The following is a 12,499-nucleotide window of genomic DNA, read 5'->3' as shown; positions in this document are numbered from 1 at the left end:
AAGGGTAACGCAGTTCCCTGGTGGACTGAAGAGTGTAGAGAAGCAGTGAAGTGTAGGAACAGGGCTTTCAGAATGTTTACAAGGTCCAATAATTACCAGCACTTGATTCAGTATAAACAAGCACAAGCAGTAGTAAGGAGGATCATTAGGACAGCTAAGAGGGAGTATTGCCGCCGGTTCTGTGGAAACATAGGCAGGACCACTCCTGTGGGAGAGGTATGGGGGATTAAGAGAATGAGTGGGGTCAGACGAGATTGGGATCTCCCTGTGCTGAAAAGTGAGGAGATTGTTTCAGTGAGCGAGATGGTGAAGGCAGAGATGTTATCCCAGGCATTTGTGAAGGTGCACAGCTCAAATAATCTGACAGAAGAGGGTCAGCATGGGAGAGAGAGGGTCAGAGGAGAACATACGGGGGTGCTGGATCAGAGAGAGATGGTGGGGGATACATTGACTGGCCCTTTTACGTTGGCTGAGATGAAGAGAGCATTAGCTAAAGCTGGGGTAACATCTCCTGGGAAGGATGAGATGTGTTACATCATGATGGCTCATCTCAGTGACACTGCGATGGGGAAAGTATTGGACCTTTACAATAAGGTGTGGCAGGAAGGGGAACTGCCTGGAAGTTGGAAGCAGGCTGTAGTTGTGCCTACTTATCAAGCTGGATAACATGGGGGTGGGGAGCTCTATGTCAAAAAGGTATGAGGTAGATAATGGTACCCCCCAGGGAAGTGTCATTAGTCCTTTGTTGTTCTCCATTATGATTGACAATGTATTCTCCCAGGTGAGACCTGATATTGGGAGTACATTTTTTGTGGATGATGGATGGGGCATTCTGGAAGAGAGGGAGAAATATTACCCATACAGCCAGAAGAGTTCAAGAAGCGATTAGTGAAGTTGAGCAGTGGTCCCTCAGGTGGGGCTTCAAGTTTTCAGTTGAGAAAACACAGACTGTGTTTTTTTCTAAAAGGAAGGTTGGGGAGGAAATATACTTGAAGTTGTATGGCAGGAATCTGGAGAGGGTGGGAGGGTTTAGGTTCCTGGGGGGCTGGTTTGACACTCAAATAATATTGGGGGCGCATATTAACAGAGTAGTTGTCAAAGGAAAGAAAATATTTAATGTGATGCGTTGCTTGTCAGGAATGGAGTGGGGGGCTGATAGAATGGCGTTGAAAATGCTATATATAGCACTGTTAAGGTCATCACTGGATTATGGAATTGTAGCATATGGATCAGCAACTCAGACATCTTTAAAAAAGCTAGATGTAATCCAGTCCCAAGCCCTAAGAATATGTTGTGGAGCACTCAGGACCTCCCCGGTGGCAGCGATGCAGGTAGAGTTGGGAGAAATGCCGTTAAAGTTAAGAAGAGAACAGCTAGCCATGACATATTGGGTAAATCTACAAGGACATAAGGTTACACATCCTACAAAAGAGTTGCTCCTAGAGCGCTGGGAACATGAATGAAATCTGAATACAAGCATTGGGTGGATAGGCAATGGCATGGCGAGAGAGATGGGACTGTTTGGGAGGGAGTTTAGCCCCTCTGTGGTTCTTCCTGCTATCCCACCTGAGTTAATCCCTCAGCCAGTGATATATCTAGGGTTGCTTGAGAGGGTAAGATATGTTAAGGAAGGAGTAGATTCAGTTGTAAGTGAACATTTAAGAACACAGTACTGTGCTTTCTTGAATATATTCACAGATGGATCTAAGGACCCTAAAACAGTGAGGACAGGTGCAGCTTTTAGTGTTCCTGAGTTTAAGGTGGCAGTGACAAAAAGATCAGCAGATCTTTTATCTGTTTACACAATGGTGTTGTTGGCCATACTATTGGCTGCAGGGTGGGTGGGGGAGGTGAGGCCAGACAGAGTAGTCATCTGCTCTGACTCCTGTGCAGCACTGATGAGCTTAAATTAATTTGTGTCTCGGAGCAGACAGGATGTATTGTATGAGGTTTTGTATAGGGTGGAACAGATGTGGTTATTTGTAATGTTCCTCTGGGTACCAGCTCATGTGGGAGTAGAGGGGAATGAGGAGGTGGATGTTATCGCTAAGCAGGCTGTTAAACATCCTAATGTTGAGATGGAATTGTCAATCAGTAAAGCAGAAGCCAAGGGGTTAATAAGAACAGTGGTTAAAAACAAATGGCAAGAGTTGTGGAACAGGGAGAGAAAGGGAAGACACCTGAATAAGATCCAGGAAAAGGTTGGGGCTGGGAGGTCCTCAGGTCAAGAGAGAAGGGAGGAAAGTGTAGTCACAAGGATGAGACTGGGACACACAAGGCTCAACAGTACATTGGTGGGGAAACATCCGACTGGGAGGTGTGATCATTGTCAGGAGATGGAGACAGCGGAAGATGTTCTATTTCAGTGCCAGAAATATGGGAGGGAAAGGGAGTGATTGTTATTAGATTTGAAGAGTAATGGGGTTGAAGAGCCAGAATTAAGTGAACTGCTGGGTAAATCTTCAGGGGATTTAGTATTTAATTATGTATTTGGTTTCCTTAGGGAGACGAGAATGTTTGGTAGGATTTAGGCCACTGTCTCTGGTCCACACTCCAGTCCAGTAGGTGGCGGTAATGCACCTTAAAGTTGGTTCCCAAACGCCATAAAAAACCCACAGAAGAAGCTTTCCGGTCTCCATTTTATTATAGCTAGCAGCTCATGTCGCAGCTACAGACAGGCGTTTCGACGAAAGACTGCAAACGGATCGAATATTAGTGTTGGTTTTACAATACGGTAAATAACACGTACCTAAATAATGCAAAGTGTGATATGTATTTCATTTTTTCAATTCATGTTAATTTTATATTTACTGGCTTTTGCTCTTGTATTTATACTAGCTAGCTAACGTTAGCTGGCCCACGGAAGAGTTAGCTTGCTAGTAATGTTAGCCATTTTCAATATTTTCGCAGTTAGTTAGTGAAGTTAGTTGAAATGGCTAAACCAACTGTACCGCATCATGTAATTGTATTGACAAATGTTTAAGTGAATTTGCAACTATATTCTATGGCCTCACTATATTCCATGGCATGTAAAAAAAGAAAGAAAAGTGAACTAGTAGGGAGGGAGCAAGCAATTGTCGTGAGGGTTTTATCTCGGCAAGGCCCCAGCCGGGCCTGCCATTTTGCATAACTACACACGGACAACTAGTTAGTAACCTTAGTGAACAAAGCAAAGGGGGTGTGGGCGATGTTGACCAACGTTGGATCAGAAGACAAGCTTGTTCTACCCTACTTATTACTTAATTTCTGTTATCGCAGTAATGGCCGAACCTGTTATTCGTGCACGGAAATTATATATTAGAAGAATTACCGCAATGCATTTCCATGTGCTATGCATTTCCACACCACTTGCTTTATGCCCTGTATTCATTTCTGGCACATTGTTGGCTACACCAAATTCGGCTACAATGACGCAAAACATCTGATTGCGTGTTATAAACACAACTGGCTGTTTGAATGTGGCTTTGTAAATTGAATGTCGAGGGAAATTTGTAAATCTGCGTGTTATGAACATAGACTATAGTAAAGTCCTACTTGAATATACATTTGTGTGGAAAATGTGTACTACGTGAAAATCTAAATGGACAATTCTTCTTTCAGTTTCTCATTCACGTTTGAGGAGTATCAATTTTTGTTTTGAAAATTGAGACCTGTTGAAATGGCAGGTAATTACAAAAGTTTTCGTTACTTGCATGCCAATACACTTGACAGATGGACTGTTTGACACAATAATTGCAAATAATTAGAGGTGTGTGTGTGTTCCAGAACTGCTTGATGTAGCTTTTCTGGTTCATTTTGTAAATTGGCCAATTGGCTGCCTTTTGAAGCATGATTCATAGAAAGCAAAACTAGTCAGATACTGTGAACCAACTCCAATACCAAAGAGTGAGTGGAACCTGTTTTAATTCTATACCTTCTGCTTAATATTTTTACAGATCCAGCCATGCACCGAGATTGCCCTCTCGACTGCAAGGTCTATGTGGGAAACCTGGGGAATAATGGCAACAAGACAGAGCTGGAGAGGTCCTTTGGCTATTATGGACCACTTCGCAGTGTCTGGGTAGCAAGGAACCCCCCAGGCTTTGCTTTTGTGGAATTTGAAGATCCAAGGGACGCAACAGACGCAGTGAGGGAGCTTGATGGAAGGTAAAGCCTAAGAAGTTTGTCTGGTATAAAAAATTATAACTGAATGATAGAATCAGGAAATTGAGGACTGTTGAAATGAGAGATAATCACTAAAGTTTTCGTTCCTTGCATGCCAATACACTTGACAGATTGACTGTTTGACACAAGAAATTAGAGGTGTTCCAGAACTGTTTGAAGTAGCTTTTCTGGTTTTTCTATATGAATGCCAAGTTATCTCCATATGCTTTTCACTTTATAAAATAACTTTGACAGAGCCTAGTTTGCTTGGAGATCCTTGTTTCCAAGCAAGGCACTTACTCTGATATTTGGAAGGACTACCTATTAATTTAAGTTGCCACGTGCCTCCATTTAACTACCCGATAGTTGGCGAAACAAGTCCATGCATGCCATAATGTTTTGGTGACTGTTTAACCATATGCCCTGCGGTAACATCCTTATTGATCTGCACAGGACACTAAGTGGTTCTCGTGTGCGAGTGGAGCTGTCTAATGGTGAGAAACGCACCCGCAACCGAGGTCCTCCTCCCTCATGGAGCAGACGTCCTCGAGATGAGCATCGCGGGCGTCGTGGTAGCCCGCCCGCCAGGCGCAGGTAACCCATCTACCGTACAGGGCTTTATGATAGAAATACCCAACAGACTACTAATCCCTTTCTGCCCCTTTTCCTAGTTAAACTAACGTTTTATTCCTGTGTCTTCTTTCCAAACTGCGTCTCCTGTTTCTCTGCAACATGTTGATAGTTTAGCTCTGACTGTTTGAGAACCCTTGTTTCCATGGTAATCTACAGTGGTTACTGATGTGGTGCTGAAAACGTGCTGTTTTCATCATTATCGTTGTTGATCAATTTAACGAGTTCCAGGGTATTTTAGATCCAGGGGGTGGGTACAGTGTGAAATGAAGTGTGCTGCTTTGTATGCCAAGTTAGGTACATTGGCATTTACTGCTGCAACATTTTCAAAAAATTTGGATTGCAAGCTTTACACTTGCCTGACGCACTGAATGTGTTTTGGAAGTGTACTATACCGTGTGCACTTGCAAGATTATTTTAATATTTGGCAAAGTGTAAAAATCGCAGCTAGCTTTTTAAGTAGGTGATTCGTATTGCAAAGCATTACCTATCTATGAACCGGGTGGGAGGGAAGCTTAATGATGCTAGATTGGTTGTTTTTGTTACAAATTGAGGTTGCTTTTTTATTTACCATTTATATTAATAAAAATGAACCCCCGTTACAGAGTCATCACCATGCCTCTTCTCACCACCCTCTGAGTCAGTCAACTAGTCCTCTTTCAGCATCATGTGACCTCTGACCAGCGTGCCCCAATCAGCTTGGCTGGTGTCGTGTCACATGACCCAGGCATGGCCAGTCGTCAGGTTGCACCAGCCCATTGGTTCCTGCGCATGCAGTTCTCAGCCTCCTCCTCCAACCTTAACCCAATCGGCAGCGGCCCACCTCCCATTCCCGACCAATCAGCGTTTTACGTCCCCAAATGTCTACACTACAACCTACCAGCAGCAGCCTTCGGCTAACCAATAAAAGCAGGAAAAATCCACAGCCAGCCCCCATCCGCCAGCCAACTAATCACCTCGCAGCATCTGGCCAGTCCTTTTCAGCCAAATCTGCCTACCCGGCCGACAGTCTGCCACCCCTTCGTCATTTCTAGCTTGTTGAAAACCAAAAGACTAGTAAGTTTTTCCTGCTTCATACAGTACACTGCTGATTACAAATTTAAAAATGAAGAGAAAGCTGCCTTAAAAAAAGGTTATCCTTTTTTATTTGAATCAAACGTGGTTTGTATTTCACACTAATTACTGTAATCCGTTGATTTAAAGGGGAGTGGCTCTACATCCAGTGAGTCTAGGACCCTGACATTTTGAGAAATGTGAATTATTAATTTGTGACTTTCTAAATGTTCAAAGGAGCTATTCTGATCAGTGCTTCCCCTTCCAAAGGGTAGGTCCCTCCCTGGTTTAGGTCACAGTGGTCCCATCTTTTGTGTGCTTTGCGGTTGTGCTCAATATGTAACCTTGATTTTACTGCAGCATTGAGTCCCCGTACCCAATGTTTTACCATTAGTTATGTTACAACCCTCCATTTCCTTACCTCTTCCCATTTGGTATAATTGCACTTCTTTCCCAAGCACTTTTTGCCATTCACTCAGCTGGCAGTATTAACTAACCCATTACCTTTTTATGGGAGGTGATGACTGAATTTTGGATTACAAATGCCTTATCAGCAGTCACCCATTCTCATCCCTTAGGAGGGGTGTAGACAATAACTTTGTGCCCACTGAGGGGCAGTTTTCAGTGGGGACTGTAGGGTTTACTTCAGGGGAGTACAGGTAATTGGGGATCGGATGGGTTTGGTATCAATGGGTCACCAATGTATTGCGCTCTGCTTTTGACACCCTCTCACCACCACCCCCACGCCCCGCAGATCCCCACGTAGGAGGAGCTTCAGCCGCAGCCGAAGCAGGTATGTTGACAACCATAAGCGTAATAGTAAAAGTTAACAGCCATACTGTGGGCAAGTAAGATCAAAACAGATGATTGGTCATAGAAGCGTGGACTAAAGGACCATATTTTGAATCATACTTACAGTCAAAAGTTTGGACACCTACTCATTCATTGGTTTTTCTTTATTTTTACTATTTTCTACATTGTAGAATAATAGTGAAGACAGCAAAACTATGAAATAACACATATGGAATCATGTAGTAACCAAAAAAGTGTTAAACAAATCAAAATATATTTTATATTTAAGATTCTTCAAATAGTCACCCTTTGCCTTGATGACAGCATTGCACACTCTGGGCGTTCTCTCAACCAGCTTCACCTGGAATGCTTTTCTACAGTCTTGAAGGAGTTCCCACATACAGTGGGGGAAAAAAGTATTTAGTCAGCCACCAATTGTGCAAGTTCTCCCACTTAAAAAGATGAGAGAGGCCTGTAATTTTCATCATAGGTACACATCAACTATGACAGACAAATTGAGGAAAAAAAATCCAGAAAATCACATTGTAGGATTTTTTATGAATTTATTTGCAAATTATGGTGGAAAATAAGTATTTGGTCACCTACAAACAAGCAAGATTTCTGGCTCTCACAGACCTGTAACTTCTTCTTTAAGAGGCTCCTCTGTCCTCCACTCGTTACCTGTATTAATGGCACCTGTTTGAACTTGTTATCAGTATAAAAGACACCTGTCCACAACCTCAAACAGTCACACTCCAAACTCCACTATGGCCAAGACCAAAGAGCTGTCAAAGGATACCAGAAACAAAATCGTAGACCTGCACCAGGCTGGGAAGACTGAATCTGCAATAGGTAAGCAGCTTGGTTTGAAGAAATCAACTGTGGGAGCAATTATTAGGAAATGGAAGACATACAAGACCACATAATCTCCCTCGATCTGGGGCACCATGCAAGATCTCCCCCTGTGGGGTCAAAATGATCACAAGAACGGTGAGCAAAAATCCCAGAACCACACGGGGGGACCTAGTGAATGACCTGCAGAGAGCTGGGACCAAAGTAACAAAGCCTACCATCAGTAACACACTACGCCGCCAGGGACTCAAATCCTGCAGTGTCCCCCTGCTTAAGCCAGTACATGTCCAGGCCCGTCTGAAGTTTGCTAGAGTGCATTTGGATGATCCAGAAGAGGATTGGGAGAATGTCATATGGTCAGATGAAACCAAAATAGAACCTTTTGGTAAAAACTCAACTCGTCGTGTTTGGAGGACAAAGAATGCTGAGTTGCATCCAAAGAACACCATACCTACTGTGAAGCATGGGGGTGGAAACATCATGCTTTGGGGCTGTTTTTCTGCAAAGGGACCAGGACGACTGATCCGTGTAAAGGAAAGAATGAATGGGGCCATGTATCGTGAGAATTTGAGTGAAAACCTCCTTCCATCAGCAAGGGCATTGAAGCCAAGCCAAGCCAGTTAAAAAGCTACAGTGGGGGAAAAAAGTATTTATACACCGCCCGGGCAACGAAGGAGTGGCTTCGTAAGAAGCATTTCAAGGTCCTGGAGTGGCCTAGCCAGTCTCCAGATCTCAACCCCATAGAAAATCTTTGGAGGGAGTTGAAAGTCCGTGTTGCCCAGCGACAGCCCCAAAACATCACTGCTCTAGAGGAGATCTGCATGGAGGAATGGGCCAAAATACCAGCAACAGTGTGTGAAAACCTTGTGAAGACTTACAGAAAACGTTTGACCTGTGTCATTGCCAACAAAGGGTATATAACAAAGTATTGAGAAACTTTTGTTATTGACCAAATACTTATTTTCCACCATAATTTGCAAATAAATTCATAAAAAATCCTACAATGTGATTTTCTGGATTTCTTTTCCTCATTTTGTCTGTCATAGTTGACGTGTACCTATGATGAAAATTACAGGCCTCTCATCTTTTTAAGTGGGAGAACTTGCACAATTGGTGGCTGACTAAATACTTTTTTCCCCCACTGTATGCTGCGCACTTGTTGGCTGCTTTTCCTTCACTTTTCCTTCACTCTGCGGTCCAAACCATCTCAATTGGGTTGAGGTTGGGTGATTTGTGGAGGCCAGGTCATCTGATGCAGCACTCCATCACTGTCCTTCTTGGTAAAATAGCCTTTACACAGCCTGGAGGTGTGTTGGACCATCTGGTTTGCGCTTCGTGCGGTCCCACTAAGCGCAAACCAGATGGGATGGCCTGTCGCTGCAGAATGGTGTGGTAGCCATGCTGGTTGTGTGGGAACCACACATGCAGACATCATCCGTTCACCTACTCTGTGCCTCACAAAGACACGGTGATTGGAACCAAAAATCTCATGTGGATTTATCAGACAGGACAGATTTCCACCAGTTTAATGTCCATTGTTTGTGTTTCTTGGCCCAAGGAAGTCTCTTCTTCTTATTGGTGTCCTTTTTTAGTGGTTTCTTTGCAGCAATTTGACAATGAAGGCCTGATTCACGCAGTGTCCTCTGAACAGTTGATGTTGAAATGTCTGTTACTTTTATTTGTACTGCAATCTGAGGTGCAGTTTACTCTAATGAAATTGTCCTCTGCAGCAGAGGTAACTCTGGGTCTTCCATTCGTGTGCTGGTCCTCATGAGAGCCAGTTTGCGCTTGATGGTATACAGACGATAGCCCTATTTGGTAAAAGACCTTCGTGTCTTAAAGTAATGCTGGACTGTCTTTCTCTTTGCTTATTTGAGCTGTTCTTGCCATAATATGGACTTGGTCTTTTACCAAATAGGGCTATCGTCTGTATACCAGCCCTACCTTGTCACAACACAACTGATTGGCTCAAACGCATTAAAAATAAATTCCACAAATTAACTTTTAAGAAGGCACACCTGTTAAATGAAATGCATTCCAAGTGACTACCTCATGAAGCTGTTTGAGAGAATGCAAAGCTGTCATCAAGGCAAAGGGTGGCTACTTTGAAGAAGCTCAAATATGAAATATATTTTAACACTTTTGGTTACTACATGATTCCATATGTGTTATATCATAGTTTTGATGTCTTCTCTATTATTGACTGGGACTAATATATATGTGTATGTATGTACAGTGGGGAGAACAAGTATTTGATACACTGCTGATTTTGCAGGTTTTCCTACTTACAAAGCATGTAGGGGTCTGTAATTTTTATCATCGGTACACTTCAACTGTGAGAGATGGAATTTAAAACAAAAATCCAGAAAATCACATTGTATGACTTAAGTAATTAATTTGCATTTTATTGCATGACATAAGTATTTGATACATCAGAAAAGCAGAACTTAATATTTGGTACAGAAACCTTTGTTTGCAATTAGAGATCATACGTTTCCTGTAGGTCTTGACCAGGTTTGCACACACTGCAGCAGGGATTTTGGCCCACTCCTCCATACAGACCTTCTCCAGATCCTTCAGGTTTCGGGGCTGTCGCTGGGCAATACGGGCTTTCAGCTCCCTCCAAAGATTTTGTATTGGGTTCAGGTCTGGAGACTGGATAGGCCACTCCAGGACCTTGAGATGCTTTTTACGGAGCCACTCCTTAGTTGCCCTGGCTGTGTGTTTCGGGTTGTTGTCATGCTGGAAGACCCAGCCACGACCCATCTGCAATGCTCTTACTGAGGGAAGGAGGTTGTTGGCCAAGATCTCGCGATACATGGCCCCATCCATCCTCCCCTCAATACGGTGCAGTCGTCCTGTCCCCTTTGCAGAAAAGCATCCCCAAAGAATGTTTCCACCTCCATGCTTCACGGTTGGGATGGTGTTCTTGGGGTTGTACTCATCCTTCTTCTTCCTCCAAACATGACGAGTGGAGTTTAGACCAAAAAGCTATATTTTTGTCTCATCAGACCACATTACCTTCTCCCATTCCTCCTCTGGATCATCCAGATGGTCATTGGCAAACTTCAGACGGGCCTGGACATGCGCTGGCTTGAGCAGGGGGACCTTGCGTGCGCTGCAGGATTTTAATCTTTGAGACTGTGGTCCCAGTTCTCTTCAGGTCATTGACCAGGTCCTGCCGTGTAGTTCTGGGCTGATCCCTCACCTTCCTCATGATCATTGATGCCCCACAAGGTGAGATATTGCATGGAGCCCCAGACCGAGGGTGATTGACCGTCATCTTGAACTTCTTCCATTTTCTAATAATTGCGCCAACAGTTGTTGCCTTCTCACCAAGCTGCTTGCCTATTGTCCTGTAGCCCATCCCAGCCTTGTGCAGGTCTACAATTTTATCCCTGATGTCCTTACACAGCTCTCTGGTTGTCTTGGCCATTGTGGAGAGGTTGGAGTCTGATTGATTGTGTGGACAGGTGTCTTTTATACAGGTAACGAGTTCAAACAGGTGCAGTTAATACAGGTAATGAGTGGAGAACAGGAGGGCTTCTTAAAGAAAAACTAACAGGTCTGTGAGAGCCGGAATTCTTATTGGTTGGTAAGTGATCAAATACGTATGTCATGCAATAAAATGCAAATGAATTACTTAAAAATCATATGTGATTTTCTGGATTTTTGTTTTAGATTCCGTCTCTCACAGTTGAAGTTGTACCTATGATAAAAATTACAGACCTCTACATGCTTTGTAAGTAGGAAACACTGCCGATTTTGCAGGTTATCAAATACTTGTTCTCCCTACTGTATATATGTATGACAAGTATTTGTTCTCTTAACACACCCTCTGTCAGTTAGCACAGCTTTCCAAACTTCTCAATGATGACATCCTCTTGTCAACAGAGGCCTCAGTAAGATGCAGGTTGCTTTGGTTAATTATGTGGTTCCTTCTGTATTCAGGTCTCTCTCCAGAGACAGGAAGAGGGAGAGATCTCTGTCCCGGGACAGGAACCATAAACCCTCAAGATCATTCTCTCGATCAAGGAGGTAAGCAGGAGGGGTTTTAACAGAAAGAGCAAGGATCTTATCTTGTCTTAACAATGAAACCGCTTTACTTGTTTGTATGTAACGGTAACAGACCATGGCTGTAACATTGTTCCGAGAGTGCATGAATGCTCCAGATAAAGTTTGTATTAACATTCTGGCTTAACTGTTTTCCCCCTTCTCACAGCCGCTCCAGATCTACTGAGAGAAAGTAAGAAGATTCACTGCAATCGGGTTTGAAGGCAAATAAGATGGATGAACGAACGGGCGTCCCTCTAGCGAGTCGTTTCATGTGATGGACTTTAAAATCCCCTCTGGTCATTTTTTGTCTTTTTTTTTTTTTTTTAACAATCAAATATGTTAACGGTTTAGTGTTTGCTTCTTTGTGACATGCAAGGTATCCATTTCCTCTGTATTTTGTAAATAAGTGGGTATGCAGTTGTAATGCGTTACTGAAAGGGCTGAACTCGAGAACCAACTTCTTATTGAAAATAGCATATGACATTGATGTTAGTCAAACTTTTATTCCAGTGCCAAAATTGACAAAAATGCAAGTAGGTACATTTTGGTGATAGTGGTACATTTTGGTGATAGTCAGTATCGTCCAAAACAGACTTGTGAGATTTGTGTACATGAGTTCGGCATGACTTGAGTGTTGAGTCTCTGTATGTCTATAAAAGTACCAGGTCAAGGAAATGCCCTTTTTTTTTTTTTAAATAGTCTAGTGCTCACGTCATGTTCCCATGACGGCAAGATTTGTGTCTGGAGGTGGTGGAAGGCTATGGTCACCTATTCTATGTTGAGAGAGAGAGATATATATATATATATATATATATATATATATATATATATATATATATATATATATATATATATATCTAATTGATCTATAGGATTTTTGCTGTTCTGTCAGTTCCTGTTGGTAAAGATTTGTCAATGGGAATAATGACACCCTTATTCAGGATATTGGAATCTATTTGATGAGAAAATAGTA

The 12,499-nt window shown here is 42.8% G+C and overlaps 1 protein-coding gene across 2 annotated transcripts; it reads left to right on the top strand.

Annotated features, from left to right (window-relative positions):
• Nucleotides 1–2,644: 2,644 nt before the first annotated feature.
• Nucleotides 2,645–12,215, top strand: LOC311133841 (serine/arginine-rich splicing factor 3-like). Of its 2 annotated transcripts, XM_084167436.1 has the most exons (7): nt 2,645–2,734; nt 3,601–3,665; nt 3,936–4,146; nt 4,597–4,737; nt 6,581–6,619; nt 11,422–11,508; nt 11,693–12,215. In XM_084167436.1, the coding sequence occupies exons 2-7, from the start codon at nt 3,659–3,661 to the stop codon at nt 11,718–11,720; spliced, it is 513 nt and encodes a 170-aa protein (XP_084023562.1). In that variant the 5' UTR covers nt 2,645–2,734; nt 3,601–3,658; the 3' UTR covers nt 11,721–12,215. The 2 variants fall into 2 exon arrangements, with proteins under 2 accessions (XP_084023562.1, XP_084023563.1); XM_084167437.1 differs by lacking the exon at nt 3,601–3,665.
• The last annotated feature ends 284 nt before the right edge of the window (nt 12,216–12,499 follow it).

This window comes from Coregonus lavaretus (genome assembly GCF_964263955.1).
Source record: "Coregonus lavaretus genome assembly, chromosome: 8".
Taxonomy (NCBI): domain Eukaryota; kingdom Metazoa; phylum Chordata; class Actinopteri; order Salmoniformes; family Salmonidae; genus Coregonus; species Coregonus lavaretus.
The sequence above is the reverse complement of the archived record's forward strand: the minus strand, read 5'-3'. Positions and strand labels throughout refer to the sequence as shown.